The sequence below is a fragment of the Leuresthes tenuis genome, unplaced genomic scaffold (genome assembly GCF_036924035.1).
Source record: "Leuresthes tenuis unplaced genomic scaffold, fLeuTen1.0.hap1 SCAF_4, whole genome shotgun sequence".
NCBI classification, from domain to species: Eukaryota; Metazoa; Chordata; class Actinopteri; order Atheriniformes; family Atherinopsidae; genus Leuresthes; species Leuresthes tenuis.
In genome coordinates this window covers 2,759,607-2,780,178 of record NW_027325358.1, presented here as the reverse complement: position 1 = coordinate 2,780,178, position 20,572 = coordinate 2,759,607, and the positions used below count along the sequence as shown (strand labels likewise).

Here is a 20,572-nt window from a genome sequence, read left to right as displayed (position 1 = left end):
AGGAGATGTTGCTGCATAGCCTCTTTGTATATGAGTCATTAGCTGTGGAGCGCCTCATAAATCCCTCAGAAGGGTTGGACCTGTTGTCTCAGACGAGCTAACTTAGAGAAAGAACACAGCTGGTGGACCTGTTCTATTTTAGTGTGAAAGTAAGTGGGCCGAGTTCCACTTCTCCGAACACCTGGACAATAAAAAGACCCGCCACCTAAGAGGAAACGAGCCCTCGTGTTCAGATTCTATTGATCGGCACACATTACAGCCGACTCACAGGCCTCAGAAAGCTCTCTTCGGTGTGACTCACTCAAACACACACAGAGTGGGATGATTTCAGCCTGTTAAAACAGCCGTCTGCTGTATGCACTTCATTACCTGAAGCCTTTTATTCGTCTTTTCTGTGCCGGTCCGTTTTCACAGCTGCTGCTTCTGAACCCACCGGGCGCAGACCAGCGTGACTCGTGTTTTTTCCACAGCAGGCCATGTGTATATGAACATGTGCAGTTATTTGTCATGTTTCACAGGAAAGGTGATATATTGGCTTCTATCTCAGGTGGCCTTTGATCACAACCTCAACCACATGTCGGGCACACTTTGGCTGTACTTGAATCCACAGTGAACTCCACAGTAGGTAGATTCATCCATATGTTACAAATTAAGTCAGTGACAGGTGAACTTCTCTGTTCTTACAGGGTACTGCAGCTTTTAGATGTGTTAAAAGGGTATATATCTCCCAGATGTATCTTACTTGGGAGGAAACTGATATTTGTAGCCCTTCAGTTCAGTTTTAAAGTAATAAGGATGCCAGTTAAAGCTGCATCTTAAGGTGTTATGATGATACAGGACAATCATTTCTACTGGAATGGAAGGGAACCAAGAATATATCAGCCAAACAGTGAGTTCCTAAAGAAAAAGGGGAGTTATTAAAGGTCTGCCAGACCCAAGACTGCTTGGTTCGTCATTCAAAAGGTTCCCAATCATCTGATGGAAAATAATGTAGACTGGACAGAAACTGAAGTGAAGTTACTCTCAGAGTTGAATCTTCTGTAGAGTTTATCTCAGAACCGACACAACAAATCAAACTCCCATTTATTCTAAAGAGGTTTGGACCCAAATACTCAATAAACCTATTCGTTTTTGCAATATTTACAGAGATATACGTCACTGTGGCACAATCTTACTGTTTTTAATCAGAAAAGCATTGATGCTTTTACTGGAATTTGATTGTTTTTGTGCCCTTGTTGGAGGGAACCCGACGTGTTTCCATTGGCTGGTTAGAATCGAATGAACTCTGCCATGTTGTGTCAGCAGTGGTGAAGGTTGGTGGAAAAACATCTAACTGGAAACAAACCAAAAAAGGAAGAAAAGTAGAACTGCAGGAGACAAATATATGTGATATTTTCCCAGATCTGACACACGATAGGATTTCTGTGAAGATTTCTGAGTCACATGACCACAAACAGCCAATGAAAAACATCATTTTGCAAAGCTGTTTCCATTCTTCTTCAAAAAAGGCCAAATACACCAAAAGATAAGAACTTTCTTTTTGCATTATTTTCCATTTAGCTGTTTTTCCTCCATATTTTCTAAATGCAAATAAAAACCAGAGGGTTTGAACAGAATCTGACAGAAACCCACAGGATTGTGTTGGGTGAGCAGCCTTGTTTTATGAATGCGTTCACAGGTTTCTGCATGTCAGAACTACACAGAGGAGAATTTCATGCATGTCCTTTTGACTGTTTATGCAACATCCTGAAAACCTGACTCCTCTGCCTCTGTGGGAGTGGCAGTAAGGTGCACCTTTGTCTTAACGTGTCATCGCACCGTTCGGTTGTCGCTCATCAGGACAGAAAGTAAACAACTGATCATTGATGGCCTACCTCCTTACAGATGAGCCTTTTTACAGCATCTCAGTCCATGTCACCCCACCTGAGCTCCTCCCATCAGTTCATGCATCACTCCATGCATATGCCGACCCGAGTATGTCTTTGCTCTAATTGACTGAGTCATTTTGCTCCATCTGGCTGCCAATCTTTGGTCCAGATCTCCTCCTACGGGACAGATTTTCTGTGAAAACTGTAATCTGTGGACCAGCCGCTCACACATGAAGGTCAGCGTTCGCCACCCTGCTAACTGGCGAGTGAGCAGGTGCATTTCTGCCCTGCTTGGTGAGCCTCTTTCACCCACATCTGCAACTTCGTGTTGTTCTCCTCACTTTGTTCGGCAGCACTTTTCTGGTCCTCATTTATCTGCTTTTATGGTGCCCACTCTCTCCAGAGCTGGATTTATAGGGGAACTGGGTTCTGTGGAAACCATATGCTCTCACGATGGAGAGGGCTGTTCAGCTGCTTTCGACATGTTTTGTTGCAGAGTGAATATTTTACATTCCTTTTAGCTTGGTTAAAAGCAGGGACATTGTTACATTTTCTTTCTACATGCAGTTGTATTTTTCTTTCCTCTTTAAAACTGAGAACTAACTTTAATTCTGTTATCACCTTTGATCAGCAGCACTGCTAAGGAGTTGTTCTTCTGTTGTTCTCCGGTGAAGAGCAGCTGAGACAAACCTTCACCAAGGACACGGCTGTAGCATTTTTAATGCTGCATGGTGTCCTTCCTGTCTTTAAAACTTCTTTTTTCTTAGCTTTCTGCCTCCTTATGTTGTCACTGTTAACATTTGGAGTTATTACTGCAGTATATTCGCTCTCTCTTATCGTCTCAGTCTACAGTTGGTCAGATGTGATGTGCAGCATCTCTAAAGCTCATGATGGCAAGCAGTCACTTCAGCCCTCTATCGGGGAATTTATTGTTCATGTACCAGGTGGGATGAAAAGAGGACAAGCCCCTACTTTTGTTAATGTGAAAAACCTGAATAGTCCTCTTTACAGATGGCTTCAATTCTTCTTTAGCTTTTCGCGAAGCTGCAGTGAATCATCCTATGAAAGGAAAATTAATTTCATATGAGCCGAGTTATTCTTTCTGCCCAGCAGTCCTTCCACAGTTCAGAGATAGAAAGAAAAGCCCAAAAGGAATCAAATCACGAAGCCCCAGATTCACTAAGTTGAGCAAATTAGCAGAAGGCTACAATCCAGAAAAAGTGACTGTTATAGGGAACAGTTCTGCTGGTGATCTACTGACATTTTACTTACTTTTATCCAACGTGACTTAAGCTTAAGAACCCTTACTTTCTCATTAAGTGCTGAAGAGGCTTGCTTAGATATTAAGTACAAGTGGAAAAGGTTCGGAGCTGTAGGTAAATGTACTTTATTTATACAGCCCTTTACAACAGTCCTTTCGGTGTAACCAAAGTGCTTTACAGCAGATAATAAATATAGAGAAGAATAAGTAAAGACAATAAAAGAACAGTAAAAGCAATAAAATACAACAAAATCTAATAAGATAATATAAAAGTGTCATCATACTACTGGGTATTAAAAGCCATGAAATAAGTAGGTTTTTAGCCTAGATTTAAAGAGGCCCAGGTCAGAAATAAGAATCTCGGGGGTGGGGGGGTGTGGGGGGTGGGGGGCTTATTCCAGAGCCTGGGGCCAGCAACAGAAAAGGCTCGGTCACCCCAGGGCTTGTATTTTAACCTGAACACTTCCAACAAAAGTTGATTTGTTGACCTCAGAGCTCTGCTAGGGTTACAGTTAAAAGCTCAGATAAATACGATGGGGTGAGGCCGTTAAGAGCTTTAAAAACAAACATTAAAAGTTTAAAATCAATTCTATAAAAGACAGGAAGCCAATGAAGGGAGTTAAGAACAGGAGTGATGTGCACACGTCTGTTAGTGTTGGTTAAAGGACGGGCAGCAGCAGCGTTTTGAGAGAAGACGCCGACTTATGGACTTGAGATGAGTCGAAGGCGCAGAGTTATACCACTTTTCTGATATCAGTTAGTCACTTGTGTCTCCATTGTGGAGCCACAGGTGAAAAGACTGCCGTGTGTGGGGGGTTGCGTAGGAATGGTGTCTCGTAAGGCAAAATATAACAACAGCTGGGTTTCCATTTTTTGAAAAGCTGCAAAACAAAAATGTGAATCTGACATGTTACCATTGTTTGGTTTGAAGTGACTAAACTCGCCTGCACAGTGTCACCAGACGGCTGCGCTGCTACGGGTTCTTTCAGTTTATTCTTTATCCAAGACTGGAAACAGCCGGGGAGTTACATCCTTTTAAAGTTTGCCAGGTCAGATGGGATTCCCAAAAGTTGTTTCCATTCCTCCATCGCGTTAAGTTGTCGTCAAAACCAACAAAAACATCAGTCTTTTTCATTTGTACTTCTTTTAAATGTAAAAAATAACATGAAATGTTTTTTTTTCTGTTTTAAACTACAGAGAGAGACGACCGAGTGACAGATGTAACAAGAGAAACTGATTTTTATAAGTTGTACAGGTGATTTTTATGTTGACATTGCATTGAACTGATTGGCTGGGATGACATAGTTCAGTCTTAAAGAGGGATTTGTCAGAGAGAAAGAATTCATGGGGTCGTTTCATGAGATTGATTTGTACGGATGGACGAAAGCTGCATGGCAGTCACACAAGAATCCATTTGAACAGGTGACCAGGCCCAAGAAGCTGGTGAATATTGCAAAGAGAAGGGTTACCAGTACGAAGCCAGGGAGCACCTCGGCAGACAGGCGATGGTTTAGGGACATTTGTCAATGCTATGACACTTTAGAAGAATTACGGAGTACGGATAATAGGATGCCATGATTTACTGTGTCATAAGCTGCAGAGAGGACTAAGAAATGACAACGGACTGTGCTGCCTTCAGGGCTTCTCTCACATATAGTAAGGCTAAAGATAGTTGTTCTGCTCGAAGAAGTCCGAGACTCGTTTTCAGACAGCTCAGATAAGAACAGAAGAAGCGAAACTGGTTGATAGTTTACGTGATTTAGAGTAGGCTTTTTGAGCAGAGGTGTTACCAGAGTCTTACACCTCCCACTGAAGCATTTATTATGTGTGTGAATGCTGGTACAGAGGTAGGAGAAGTGGACTATGAACAAAAGCCAGTTAATTTTTATTATGAGCAAGAGGAGTGCAAATTAACAGGAGGTGGCTAAGAAGAAGAAGTGTTTATAGTCAGGAGTGCCGCTTGTTTTTTGTGGAAACATAAATGGTCATTAGCATGATGAACTTTAGCTGTTTTCCTGTGATAGAAAAGATGGTTTATCTGACCAGCTTTATCAAATAAACCTGAATTTCTTATTTTCAGGACCATGGACAGCAAACAAGAGTAAAGGGATTAATAAATCATTAAAGCCCGATGTGTTATTACAAGTGTAATAACAACAATAAGGAAAACATCCCGAGTTTGTCTATGAAGGTCTATGAAGATACAACCTGTGAGAGTAAGTCCACCTAATCCTGTAACTTTATCAGTGAATGCATGAACACAGTGTGCACAGGACAGGAAAAATGCAGGTAAAAATAGCAGCAACAGAAGTCATGGCTGATTAAAAGGAGAAATAAACATAAAAAATAAACCAACAAACAAAAACAATCGTTGCCAAAAACATATAGTAATGCAAGGAGGCAGAGTTTCTCTGTAGGACATCATGGTACATGTACGTCTGGTTCTGAGAGGCTCGATTCTGTGCGATTTCTGTCGGACCAACAAGTTTAAATGCATTTCAAAAGTCTGATTTGGTCGGACTAACACAATAATTCAGCTTTTTGCTAGTGTCTCATTAATAGATACCTTTGTAACAGAACTCAGGGGTAAAACAAGGACAGGAAATGAACAAAATGCACGATGGAATAAGATCTATAAAAGTAAAGTGGAGTGAAAAAGAGAATACAGAACATGGGAATCCACCAGAAAAGGTCACCATTATAACAAAGACCCATAAATCATGACAGGAGTGGGTGTTGTTAGACTCCCATCCTCATTTTGTTTGATTTATGTCTTCCTTTAAAATGGTTTTCCCAAAAACAAGAGGATTCTGAAACGTGGAAGTCTCTTTGGAGAAGACGAAGGACCCCTCCTCAACTCCTGAGTTTACAGTCAATATTATTACAGCCAGGCTTCTTAAACCAAGAGCTGTGGTGCAAGATTTAATGAGCATTATATAAATGTCATGGTGTCAAATACAATTTCACATGAAGCCTCTACCTGCTGTCAAAGCAAAGCAGAGACCCGACGGGTCCAAACTGACCTCTCCTGAAGCAGCAACATCTCAGCAGGACGAACAGAAAGCTGCTGTGAGGAAGCTCCGGCTGGAGGAGCTACACTGCAGCTACTGTGCCTCAGTGTGTCTGAGGGCTCTCAGGTTGAATTAATTCCTGTGTTCACTGTGAGACACGACCTGCTGGGAGGAAATCCAGAGGAGACGGTATGTCAGTGTGCTGCAGGAAGGTGTTTTTCTGCTGAACAGAAGCTGTCACAGTCAGGGTGGCTCAGGCCTCGCTCTTTTATGGCTGGAAGAGGGGATGAGGCTGCATGTTGTTGTTGTCGTTGGAGGCTTTGATAGATAATGCAGTATTTTTGCATTCTACTGTCTTAACTTCAAGTGCTCAGGAAATAAAGCAACGAAAGCAGAGGGAAAAATATGTGATGTGCATTTTTATTGTATCGGTTAAGTAGAGAGATTTGAGTATTATTTCAGAGGAAATGGTAAATGGGCAACAGAGACTGAGGAAAACATCAGTGCTGGATGCTGTTATTGCTGTGGTTATTGTTCTTGGTCCTTAAGGCTGTCGACCGACCATTAAGGTGAGAAAGAGGCATTATTCTCTGATAACGGCATAATTCAGCAGCTTCTGAACCGTTGTCGAAACATTCTTCGTTCATGAATGCCTTGTCTGTCTCTCTGTTTGTTTCGTGAAACTTGGAGAGCATCGGCTAAAGAAGAGCTCGTAAATTTGGGGAGCTTTTGGAATCCTTTCTTGAAATTTGTAAAATACAGTGTTGGCCACGGTGGATGATCTGCTATCTTAGAGCTCTTTGGTCGTTTGCGCAATTTAATTCCTGGGAGGATTGTAATTAAAGCTTTAAGTGTTGAATTAAGGAAGACTAAGCTATTGTCTAATATTGTTTTGCACACACAGCATTCAAACTTGGCCTCTCAGCCCCTGCAGGACGAGGAGGGTTTATCGTGACCAGCAAAGAGAAAGACAGACTGCGGCTGTAACAGAGCCAGAAATCAGACATAATTCAAGCCCAACACAAGCCTGTGGGATGGTGCTGCCACAAACAGAGCCTGTATGTGTGTGTCACAGACACTTACAGGTTAATATCTCAGAGACAGACAGCAGCCCAAAGGTTGCACACATCCTGAACAGGAAGTGTCTCTGCAGAAAATACATCAACACGCACTTCTAAGGATTGATTGATAGTAAATATATATACCTCTTGTTAGCATTACTGTAACTTTCCCTTCACAGAGGCATATTTTCCACATCCTTCGCAGTATGTGTTGATGTGACTGGTGTCTTACTGGGTAATAAAAAAGGGCGTGATGGGTTGATTCACCCAGGCTTCATCAGCCACATTAGAGTGCTGAGCCATATGGCTGCAAGACATTCTACAGGCAATGACTTAATTGTTGGACTCATTTAGGGGGAAAAAAAATATGTTATGCCATATTTGTTCAACTTTTTACATCCTTTCATTGTTCCAGTTTTGCAGTATTGAATCACACACAGAAGCGCTTCATATGCTTACCAGATTAAACCCTTAGGTGGGATTTAGGGTGTGTGCAGTAAACATATGGCTCACAATGATAAATGCCCACAGGAATAAGCTATAGTGCCCTCTTAGAGATATTCTTCCCCGCAGTTGTCATCCTCTCCCTGGCACAGAGGGAACAGCTGGGATATATACTCCTACTCTTGCTCTTGACAGAGTCAGCCATCATGCCAGCTTGTACTGCATGGATTGCAGGAATGTGTCATGCATTGAGCTGTGGCCAGATTGAGCAGCAACAACTCGAGTAAAGCCAATTCTCTTTTCAAGGCAAGTGGCAGATGCCTCTTGAGCTCTGATAGGAGACCTCTGTCAGCACACTTTTCATCAAATGACACAAGCTAGCTGTCAAAACTTGATTGATGTAAATGAATTGCTTTTTGGTTCTTTTGGTTTTGGTTGCTGCCCAAAGTGAAAAGTCAACTCAATAATAGTGTACATATGATGTGACCACAAACCTGTCATCAAAGCATGAGGTCTTCTCTGCAGCTACGGGACATGGGTGCAGCCAGGAAAGTCTTATTCAAGTGTAGCAGTGTGAGGTTATGCTATAGTGTTCAAGTCATCTGCGGTTCAAGCCTCATAAGACACCCTAAAACGGGAGAGAACTGCAGAGAATCTCTCGTGGCAGCACAGCGGCATAATAAGTGCTACTTAAAGACAGTTTCCTGCTTGCAAGCTGTGGGACTTTGGGCTGTAAGCTAGCCAGTCAGCTAAGGACACTGCAATATTTCAGCAACCACTGGAAAACTTCTCACAACAGAAGGTGGAATAGTTATGTTAGGCCCTGTGAGAGCTGCACTGAATGTAGCCTCGTACAGTTATTTTCTCCTGACTCACTTCCCTTCAGAGTTCCAGCTTATGTCTCACTACGTGATGCTAAATATCTCTCTATCGTGTACATGATGATGTATTTGTCCCACACTGTTGATTTAGCTGACAAGTTTCTGTTTAAGTGAGATACCGCAACCAATTTTGATCGCGTTGCGGTGAAACTTCGCGTTCCAGCCTGTTCTTTCTCTGATGGTGTCACATGACTCACAAATCAAAGCCTTTAGCTTCAGTTTTCAGTCGTTGAACATAGTGAAACTATATATTTCTACATCAGGTGATTCTCAGATGCGTCTTAAACCAAAACCTTTTCCTAAACCTAATTAGCTACTTTTAGTACCTAACCCTGACAATGAAAGTTAAGTTGCCTAAACCTGACTAACACAGTCCAACTCAAGTCCTGCTCTGTTAAGGAGGGAACCCTGTGTTTCTCAGAGGTTTTGGCAATGTGGCAATTTTTGACGTCCTGGGCATGAAAGCAGACTGTATGGCTTCTGAGGATGAATGATAATTATTTAAATTGTGTCCAATGAGAGGCTTAAGCCTCTGCTCGGCTAATTTGTTCACGAACCAATGGCAAATATGTTTTGACTCAAGCCTTTGACTCAAAGCACGACTTTGCTTCAACAGAAAATAGTGCTGCTACCACGGCTGAAAGGTTTCATCCAACTTTGAGCCACTTGGAGATTGGATGGTCTGTCCAAACAGCAGCGTGTTTGAAATTGAGAAATAGTGAAGTGTGATCTTTAATCTTCAGCGGTCGAAGGGACTCTTTTCAGACTCCAGTGTCTGGTTTAGTAATAAAAAGAGTTTTCCAAGTAGGTGAAACTTTCAGCCGCCATGAAGTCCTTTTTAGGTCTCTTTGCTAATAAACACAAAGCCACAATGCCCAGTTTTACAAACCATGCACAGACTGCATCTGCAGTTATGGATTCCATACAGTGTTTTACAGCTGGGAAAAGAGCAGATATGAGGAGTAATTACCCTCATTTGGTGTAAAACAGAATGAGGAGACAATGCTCACAGATACTAATGATCTTTAGTGGTGCTAATATGTCCATTTCTGTCATTTTTCTCCCCTTCCCCTCTATTGTTCCAGGTTGGTGGTTTGTCAGTACAGCAGAGGAGCAGGGTTGGGTTCCAGCCACATACCTGGACTCCCAGAATGGAACTCGAGATGATTTGGATCTGGGCACTTCCAGGACCGGGGAAGGTTTGTGCACACACACACATGCACAAACACAACGTTATTAGATTCATAAAACACAAAGAGACAGAAAAATCCCTTTGGCAGACTTGCTATGTGAGAAATGTCTGCATGGAGAAGGCTTCACATCTCAGTCTCACGCTGAAAAATTAGACTCACAAACACACCTCCAGTCACACATTAGGAGCCTTGGAGACCTCAGTCGCAGCACCACGGTGAAATGGTACCAGACAGCAGCCAAAGGGGTTGCAATATTTTGGCACCACACAAAATTCCTTTCAACTCCCCCGGGAGGCTGCAACTCTTGCAGGAGTCTCATTTTGTTGTGACCCTTTCCTCTTGAATGTTTAGTCTGACTGCTGGGATGGAGCATTTCATCACTGTGTCAAAACCCCATTTCTGCTTTCAGGCCAAAGGAATCCGATAGAGACAAGTATGCACATATGTGTGCTTAGAAAGACCAACAGAACTCTTACTTGCATGCACGCTGTGGTGTGTTGCAGTGACAGGGTGGTGAAACATTTGATTAAGCTGTATGCGACCGCTGGGTTCTAACAAACATCTTCCACCGCTCTTGCAAGACATGCGAGAAATACAAGCCTCTGTGCTTTGGTGGATTTTACATCCAACAAAACGCGTTCACAGAACCCACTCTGAATGGACTGATGACAGCTCCTGCACAGCTGCCACGGCCACTGTAATTTTCTGTTCCTACTCTAATGTTAGCTGCTTTTCCTCTCACACAAACGTGCACACACTTTACCAGTGTTTCTGAATCTATTCTGGATTCAGGAGATAAAATAACCACATATTGGGTATGGAGGTATGGATTGTTTATTATTAGAATAGATTATTTTTAGAATTTGAAAACATATTACCAATTCAAAGGGATGGAGCTTTGGGGCGATATTTCATCATAATAACAGAGACAAGGTCTTTTTCCTCCAGTTTTGGCCTTAAATAAGTTGCCATAAACAAAGGCTGCATATATAGAGACAATGTGGCCACAGTGTCATCACATTTTTAATGAATGTGTTCCTCTTTACCCTCTGAGGCCTATGAAAAATGATGCATATCATAGTATAATGGCACCTGGCAGGGGTGGGATTTATGAAAAGATTAGCTCCCATAAGGGCACAATGATGTTAGCTGCATAGCTCCAGTCTGCAGGGGGTAGAACGGACCAGAAGCTGTAGAGCCGCAGAGTTACAGACTGCTTTAGGTGCCCTGGACGACAGATCATTGGAAGAAGGTGGCCTGCTCTTATGAATCATTGTTACATCACATGGGTGGCCTGGACTGTGCTGTGCTTAGAGGACATGGTACCAGGATGCACTATGGGAGGAAAGCCAGCTGACGGGGGCAGCGTGATGCTTTGAGTGATGTTCTGCAGGGAAACCTTGGGTTTTGCCTTTATTCTGGACGTTACTGGCAAATATCTCCTACTCAAACTCTGTTGCTGACAAAGTAAAGAGAATCAGCCTGATCACAAAGGCCTCCTTCAGCAGGATAAAGTACCCTTCCACACGATAACAAAGGTTCTGCAATGGTTTGAGGAGGACAACAATGACCTTTGGGTATTTGATTTGGTCATCAAATTCTCCAGATGTTGAACCAGTCAAGCTTCTGTGGGATTTGCTGAAAAAACAGGTCCGATCCATGGAAGTTCCACCCGGCAACCTAAAGGACATCCTCCTATTCCGATGGCTTGATGCTGGATCCCGCAGCATAGCTTCAGAGGACGGCTGATCAGTTTTATCTCACTAACAAACCTTCGCCTCAGTGAAGGCGTGACTTCACTAACAGCTAACAGTAAAGTTACTTTGAGTCCAACAAGATGTGACGTACACCTGTTGTTCTTCCTCTCTTCCAGTTTGTGATTTTAAGGAATAAGAAAATGCTTGAGGGTGATGGATTGCTTTATTTTGATTTGATGGAGCGTTTTGCACGTCAATACTTTTGGTGTTTTAGTTTTAACATGAAGGTTTTTTCCTTTTCTGATGGACCTCTAAACCCTTCATGCCCCCCCCCCCACCAGTAAGAGCATTAGTGTCACTCACTGATATGTGTTTTTCATGCGCTCCGATTTATAGTTTTGATTAGGCCGCAGTAAAAATGACAGCATTTGATTTCTAGGAAATTTAAAAGCATAAGAACAAAAGGGAAACTCAATCTGCACATCAGTTGTTTTTACAGTTATTAGACTTTGCTCTGCATTAAAAGAAAGAAAGATGGTATAAAGCCTTTTGTGAGTCTAGGGGAAGCTCGTGAAAAATGAGAAATTGCTTAAACTGTTAACAGCTCACTTGCATTGTGGGTAATATAAGCAACCAGGTGGAAGATGGCAGTTGTGGAATGAAAAAAGAAAGAAAGCAGTGCTTAAACAGTATTTTCCAGTCACTTCGATCTGCAAAACAGCAGCATTTTTAGATATTTGTTGGATAGAAGACAGAGAATCCCAAATGTTGGTGATAATACGTAATTACAGGGAAACTTGGAAGGTCAGAGTCTCATTACTCTTCATTCATTTTGTTGGCAGTGCCTGAACTCAGAAGTACGCGCCCATTTTCCCAGTGTCTTTGCACACATTGTCACTTTTTATTGCTGATCTTCCCCTTTAAGCCTGCTATCGTCTCATTATCTCCCCGCGGTCTGTAACCTAATACCACTGACAGCTCGGCTCGCTGGAGAGGAACTGAAAGGCGCAGCCCTGCTGAAATTACCTAAAAATAACATTTCCTTTTGTGAGCTAGCTGATATTTCAATTAAGAGGTCAACGGATAGAAGGGTGGCGCTCGGTTGGATGGATGGTGAGTCAGAGAGTAATCAAAAGGGAGAGGATGTAACAAGCAGCAGAGGCACACAAACGGAGGATAGAGGACAGATGCTGAGCAGGAGGAACGATAAAGAGATAAGAGAGCATAAAAAGAGAAGCTGAGGGAAAGAGGAATTAGATTACAGTCAAAAGACAGAGAGAAGACAAGTGTCGTCTCCATCTTCCCTTCCCCTCATTAATGTGCTTCCTCTCCTGGCCTCTGAGAAGACTGAGACTAATCGCTCTGTGGTGGCTGCTTTATCCCAGTCTTTGATCTAATTATGAGGTTAGGAGTTCAGCACACATCAGCTACCTAATGTTTACAGCTAGGTCCAAATGTATCAGTGAGCAGCTTTTATCGCTACAAATATGAGATCAGCTCACCTGCGCAAAGGTCTCATTTCTTTATGTGTTGCCTGGAAAACAGGAAATTTATTTTAACATGTTCAAACACAAATGGAAATAAAAGAATCTGAGGCAGAAACAGAGTTTTTTATCAGTTCTCAGCAGCTTTAAAGTGAATATCTGGTCTGAGCTCCTTTATTCTCCAACAGCCTGAACCCTCTGAGACAAGCTTTCTGTCATTTCTTTAAGGAGTCTTCAGGAATAGTTCTCCAGGCTTCTTGAAGGACATCCCAAAGCTCTTCTTTGGATGTGGGCTGCCTTTTGTTCCGTTCTCTGTCAGATGATCCCACACTGCTTCAATAATGTTGAGGTCCGGGCTCTGGGGAGGATTCATCCCTCCATAAGACCTGTTGCCACTGATTTTCAGTCCACTTCTTGTGTCATTTGGCACAGCTCAGCCTTTTCTCCCTGTTTCCCTTCCTTAAGAATGGCTTCTTGACAGGAAACACTTCCATGGAGACCATTTCTGATGAGGCTTTGGCACAGACACTTTCAAAGCTACTATTGGCTTATCCTCCACTAGAATATTCTGAACTGAAAACTTAGTCCATTCACCCAGAGGGAGAGGTGGTGTTTCCACAGTATGATTCAGTAAACTCCAGCAAATATTTAGTTGTGTAAACTGTTTATCCTTGAGCGTGAGAGACTCACACCGGGTAGTGATGGATGTGTTAACTCACACTAGACTTCTTGATCCGTCTTTCAGCACAGAGAAACTGTTTGATTTAGCTGAGAATACACACTGAAAAAACTCCCTCTGACATGTGTTTAAATCAGTTCTCGTGTAGCACTCTTCTTCTTGTCCGAGTCAACTCTGCACCCAGATGCCAACTATGTAAACATGTCAGTGAAGTAAGGAGAAACCTGCCTGCTGTGCCACTCAGTTTACATGCCTGTCAGGTGCAGTTATGGCTGTAGGAAGGTGAGATATGTGCTATGTGGTGCTATGCTGCATTTATACAGTCAAACGTTGAAAAAGGGCCTAAAAAAGCACGTCCTGTGAAGTGTGGCGTACACATCCTCTACAGATCATGTGACGGATGGCTGAAATCTCAGAAACTGATTGAGGATTTTTACACCCACAACTAAACGCCTCATGTGCTGGGGGGGCTTTTATTGTTTGAACCTATTCTTTTGTGACTAAAACCAGCTTATTTTGTATTTCTTCACCTTGCTAATCCAAGCTTTTTACACTAACTCATCACTCACTTGTTTGTTTTTGCTTGTTTTCTCCTTTGTTTGCTCTCATCATCAGTTACTAAGAGACGCAAAGCCCACCTGAAGAGGCTGGACCGCCGCTGGACCCTCGGTGGTATGGTTAACCGCCAGCAGAGCAGAGGTGAACACGCACACGGCTGAGCCTGTACAAACCCTGAAGAATCCACATGACAGAACCACGTCTGATTTAATGTCCACTTCCAAATGTGATAAATACTTTTCACATAGAGACACGTCAGGTTGCTTTTAAAGCTACTTTGTTCTGCAACTATCTGTAGATCTCACACTGATATGTTTCCAGCTGAAATGACACATTGAGATGTTATTATGACACTATTTCCATCCAAAACACTGGCTAATATCTCAGCTATAGACTTGCTAACCACAAAGCCTTTAAAAACTCCACACTGCTCGCTTATAGTAAACAGACGAGTGTACAGTGCCCTGCCGAGCCCCTCCCGTGGCTCCCGTGGCTCCCGTTTCTGCGGCGCTTTCACATTTTTTGCAGCCACATGGTAAACAACTTTATTTACGTCCTCACTCCTCCTCCGACAACAACTGGCCCCAGGACCCTGCCAGGAGCCACATATTGGGTGGCCGTGAGTCAGCTCTCACAGTAAAACCTCAATTCCCGCTCCATCCAAACATGGAGCGTTCCTCAGCTCACACTGAGCAACAAAATAATTGGGCTGCATGAAGGTTATTTGGCCCCTGCAGCGTAAAAGCAGCGTGTTTGATGACCACTCAGGCCTGGGAATGTAAATGATTGTGTAACAGCGTTGCTTAAGTAGAACAAGCTCCCTCACTCCCTTACGTTTTCGCAGATGAAGGATAGCAGGAGTTTGTCGTGTGATCTTTTCTTTTAGAGAGACACAAGGGTATGTCTGAGGAGAACACAACTCCTGTCCGGGGGAGTTGGCTCCTGCTGACCATCAGTAAGGCACCTGTCTGGCTCTGGGATTAGTCATGTTTTCCACAAGAAACTTTGTTAGTAACACTTTGTTTGTGGAAGCTGTTCCTGAACTTGTGTGAGCTCTCTTTGTGTCTCATTATCAAAGTATGACCTGATCAAACTGGCAGCTCCCTCACAAAGCTGATTTAGCTCGAGCTTGGCTCCAAATACCAAAGGATCAATTAATGGACTGAAGTGTTAAACACATGAAGCATATACAGCAGCTTTTCGGGGTAACAGTTTCATCCAGGTCTGTGGGAATGCTACCAAAGCTGGTGTATCTTCCAGAACAGTGAGGCTTGGCCTGAATAAGCTGATGGAAAGTGTGAAAGTGGGGCAACAGCCCAATCAGCGGACTGGTTTTAATCACACGAGCCTCCGCTGCTACAGAGCTTCTAGATGAGTCAGCCGGCTAGCTGTCGCCACCAGAGAATGAGAAACCTTTTCTGAGGCCTTGTTCTCGAGTTCCACCTCCTTTATAACTTTTATTGGGCAGTGGTTCGGCCTCAGCTCACACTCTCCTGTTACTTTATCCAGAGACGGGCTGTTGTTTTGTACAGGGCGATGCTGCATGACTTTATTTATTCTCCTGCACCTCTGGGGGGGGCATCAGAACAAGTCCATCAAGCTCAATGTTTCTTCTGTTATTGCAGAAAGAAAAGTAGCGTTAGGTTGGGACATATTTACCAAGGAAGTGCTGATTGATCCCACTTGTTTGTTGGTATGTTTACTCAACCCATTATGGATGGATTTGTGTGAAACTCTTAGGTGAGGTGGGCTATGTTCCAACTTATGTTAGCTCCTGTCTAACTCAGGCCTCCCACACAAAAGGCTCAGTCTGCTCTGATTGGTCAGCTGGTTCTTCAGAAGTGGCCCAAAGCAAAGAGACTTGCTCGTTCTTTGTTTGAACTGAGCAAAACGACCCACTAAGTAGGCGTTAATGTGAATGTGTTGTGCGGTGATGTCATTGAGTGAAGGCAGAAAAGCCTGGACTGCAGTCAAAGGCTGTCAGGCAGTTCAAGAGGAGTGTCCGTGGGACACTTCCCTTTGACTGGGCTTTGCAATTTTGCAGAATTTTACATGCATGAAAAGCTTTATCACGCACTGAAGGAAGGAGAGGAAAATCCCCAACAACATGTTCCCCTCAAAGAAAGTAAAGCTTTGCAGCTGCAAACTGGCTGATAGAAACTCATTGTGTTAGAAGGTGAATGGGAGGTCCAGGGAGGTTTATGGGCTTTTTGTCCCAACATGTCTCACATATACAAAACAATTGTCTCATAATTCAAGCTCCTGCTGCTGTTGAAGACGCTGCTCCATGATAGCAGTGGCCTGCGACGCCGTGCAGTTTGAATTCAAGATATTTACCCTGACTCCGGACTTCCCAGATCTCAATCTGATCCGGAGATATGTCTGAAGAAACCCGATCCTTTGGTGATTTGTTGCTAGATTTAGTTACTTCTGAGACCACCTCAGACTAATTTTCCACAGGACATCTGGGGATGTGCATGCCAGCGAGACATTCTGCTCTCTGCTTGTTCTCTGTTTGGCAGGAGCGCCTGTTAGCAGCTAACACATGCGCAGTGTTGTGCTTGTGGTGAGGAGGCAGGTGACTTTGTATCAGAGCTGAGGGAGAAACTCTTCGATGGTGACTCTGGGTCGACACATAATCTTAATGAGCCACTTTTCAGTTAGAGTTTCAGACGTTTTTTTAACTGTCTGACAGAAGAAACTTTGTTAATGTGAATCAGAGCAGCTTTTCTGGGACTTTTTGTGTTTTTATGCAGACGATATGTGAGCACAGAGAGCATGAGAGAAGCAGATAGAGGCCTGGCACAAAGATGAAATTAATATGTTCATTAACTATGACATATTCTAAAAACATTTGGACACTTTTTAAAGCACTTTGGGGCCTGGATAGTGGGGTGGTATGATTGCCACCTTCCATGTGGGTAACCTGGGTTCAAATCCCCTGCATGAAAGGTACTTCCTCCAGTAGGGGTCCTCAGGTAAGACCCCCTTACCCTACCTGCCTACCTGTAAGTTTGGATAAAAGCATCTGCTAAATGCCTAGAAATAAACTTTGAGCAGCCACCACTGCCCACAGGACTCGCTGTCATTGTCCCTCAGACACCAGAGGACACCTCCAGGTCTGCTGCCAGGATTCACACCTGCGTGTTCCAGGTCTCACTTCTCATTCACTTCCAGGCACTGTGTCCTTGTGATTCTTGCTGTGTAACACATCCAGAAACCTTTAACATTGCTTCGGTGAATCGTCCTGGATCAGTAGCTGTTTTTACTCCATGAAAAATAGTTTTACCATGAAAGCTGCAGCTGCACTGAGGTCACATCCAGTTTAGTTGTTGTCCCACATTTCCATGCAGCACCACTCTTATCTTTGACTGTATGACTCTGCATTCTGTCCAACTACTGTATGCCGCCCGGCACGTTAGACTCAACCCAGTTCAACCGTATGTCCCTGATTCACAATCTTTTTACCTTCTGAAATCTGTCTCTCATCCTCCTCCTGTTCCCTTCTTTGCTTTCTGAATCGAGTCGATGAGATAAGAGCAGGGTGAGGGTGCTTTTACAGCTCTGTGCAGATACTTGAGCTGTAGAATGATGTAGGAGCGCTGGCAAATGACAAAAATGAAGGCTGATCACAGGAGATTTAGGTCCTCCGATGTGTAATCCACTAATGGAGGGAAACAGACGTGCACTCTGCAGCCCTCTTTGAGTTAGAGGTCCTCTCCTAAATTAAATTAGAGCACACCTCCCCTGGAGTCTCCCGTGTTCAGACGTAAGTCAGGTCGGGTGTCTTGTGTTCTCCGGAGGTGTTGACTGACAGAAAACCGACCTCAGCAGGGGCGGCGTCCACAGAATGCAGTCATCGATGTTAAGTCCCTGATTTCATTTGTGGCGTCCTGCTGGCCGGGCCTCGGCTCGCCGCTGTGTCCCTGCAGTGGGACGCCGCCGCCAGAGGGAGACGGACCCACATGGACAGCTCATGAGAACAAACAGATGCAATTAATAGATGTGATTAAGTTCATCTTTGATCTTTTGTTCCGTCCCTCTGGGACTTAAAGCACAACATGAAGCATGTTGTCTGTATTTTAACACGATTCTGTTCATGCATCAAACACATGGAGCTCGGCATTCCAGCCGTCTCATTTGTTGTTCCCTGTCCATCTGCAAGTACTCACCAGAGTCTTCTCACACATGCTTCGTGAGCCCACATTCAGGGCCAGACATTTCATTCTGCTCCACATTGCTGCCCTCAGCTGCTCAACAACGACAGGCAGGAGAAGATCTTGAATCCCTGCAGTCTGCTGGAAAGTCCTCACCTACATTAAAATGAAGCTTAGGCGCACATGTCATCCTTTCCTCTTACAGTTCCTCAGCTGTCTCAGGTTACAGACTCTCCTGTTCACCTCCGTTCTCAGCTATTCTATATGTCACATCTCAGGGAATGCATATTAATGCTGTCTGAAGCCTCAGCCACTGCTGGGAGGCTTGGGCTGACCCACCAGCTCCCTCCTTTTTAATCCCCAAACCTCCTCCTGCTCTCCATTAAGTCCATCCACAGATTTCCTCCCCTACAAGGTCTTGGAAGGCAAGCAGAGCGTGAGAGAGGAGTGTCGGGCAGTTAGGGATCAGAGGAGGGAGATCTTGGTCCAAATGTCTTATCTCTGTGAGGGAAGCCTTATGTAGGCCCCCTCCTTGAAGAGGAATATCCCCTCAGGAGAGACGAATGCTGGATCATAGTTCAGATAGTTTGAATGAACTCCAGCATGGAAAAGAAACGGCCAGCCACTGGGGAGGGTCCAACCACCAGAGGGAGCCTTGTTGTTGTGTGGGACAGAGGTTGGAAGGTTGTGTTTGGGTTTAAGTAGGTCACATTAACAACCCCCCACCCAAAAGAAGAAAAACTTCCACTGGTGATATTTTCTCTCACAGTTTTCTCTTTGCTTTTCTTCTCTTCTTTCATCGCTCTTCACCTCCAGAGGAGAAATACGTGACCATACAGCCCTACAGCAGCCAAGGTGCAGATGAAGTGAGCTTTGAGAAAGGGGTCACCGTGGAGGTAATCCAAAAGAACCTGGAGGGCTGGTGGTACATCAGGTGAGTCTGCAGAACCACACAGAACCCATACACAGCCGAGGAAAGGGCATTTTTATTTAAAGCTGATTTCAAAGTGGCTCCTCAGAGAAATGTGAGGCTGTTGCCACTGCTTCGTGATCAAGGCAGCGGTTTCCTGCCGCTCTCTCCGGTACCAAGAAGAAACCATTAACATGTGCTGCTCTGCACAGATCTGACGTGCACTGAGTGTGTGTCTGTGTTTACACACATGTGTGTCGTTTACTCAGTCGGTGTGGATTTCCTGACAGTTGTTTGTTTCCTTGTATCCCTGCTGGGGTGTAAAAGTGGAGTGCTGCACAGCTGATTGCTATCACATGCTGCTTTGTGGCATCTCGCATTCATGCGTGTGTCCCTGTGAACTTGTGTGTGATAGCTGTTGTGCTGCGTTCTAATGGTTTGTTCCCTCCTTGGCGTTCACTGCGGTGCTTATTGTGTCACTTGTGAGTTATTAGATAATCCTCCAGATGTACCTCTGAGTCACGTTGTTCTCAGTTGTGAACAGAGAAGTCCCGACTTATGTGGACAAAACAGTGTTTTTCTTTTTTTCTGTTGGGAGCTCACTTGTTGGATTTTATTTCATGTGAAATTACCAGAAATAATGACATTTTTACCTATTTATTCCAACTAAGTCATTCGAGCGCAGGGGTTGAAAGTGAAAGTACATTTTCTCAAGTCTTATACTTATTCAAGGTACTTAGAGTGTACATTTATGCTACTTTATTCTTTAACTCCACAACAATGATGGGAAATATTGGGCTTTCAGTAACAATACTGTTCATTTCTGATGATACATGGATGTACTTAAGTAGTTAAGTGCTTGAATATTTGGACATTTCTGTGTAGATACTTTAACTTAAGAACTAGATCTGCAGGGAAAAACACCTTTTTTTGTATATTATCGACTCACAGATACTTAGGAAAAGAAGGCTGGGCCCCGGCCTCCTACTTGAAGAAAATTAAAGAGGACTTTTCGCCCCGCAAGAAGACCCTGACAGGCCCCGTTGAGATCATCGGCAACATCATGGAGATTAGCAACTTGCTGCAGAAGAAGTCGGTCAGTGAGAAGGACATTCAGACAGACGGGGAGGGCAGCACCACACCGGAGCGGCACATCTCCAAGAGTGAGATCAGCCTGCCGATGCCCTACAACTCTGAAATCAACGCCGAAACGGGGAGGAGGCTGAGCGCCGGCCGTGACACCAACAGTCCGTGCCTGGGAATAGCGGCGAGTGCAGCCCTGAATGAAAACAAAGGCAGAGGAGAGCCAGGGTCCCCAGCTGTTGCAAGAGTGGCGCCGCACAGAGTGGAAATTGGTGAGTTTTGTTG

At 43.9% G+C, this 20,572-nt stretch overlaps 1 protein-coding gene across 9 annotated transcripts in view; it reads left to right on the top strand.

The window, feature by feature from the left end:
- sh3pxd2aa (SH3 and PX domains 2Aa) overlaps positions 1 to 20,572 on the top strand; it is a 111,702-nt gene that overhangs the window by 81,528 nt on the left and 9,602 nt on the right. For 6 of the 9 annotated variants that reach the window (XM_072384075.1, XM_072384074.1, XM_072384073.1 and 3 more), the window contains 4 exons: positions 9,612 to 9,725; positions 14,195 to 14,278; positions 19,111 to 19,228; positions 20,156 to 20,559. In XM_072384075.1, the coding sequence (XP_072240176.1) occupies positions 9,612 to 9,725; positions 14,195 to 14,278; positions 19,111 to 19,228; positions 20,156 to 20,559 (720 nt within the window). The remainder of the gene's footprint in view (positions 1 to 9,611; positions 9,726 to 14,194; positions 14,279 to 19,110; positions 19,229 to 20,155; positions 20,560 to 20,572) is intronic. The other 3 variants (XM_072384077.1, XM_072384080.1, XM_072384076.1) reach the window with 1 other exon arrangement.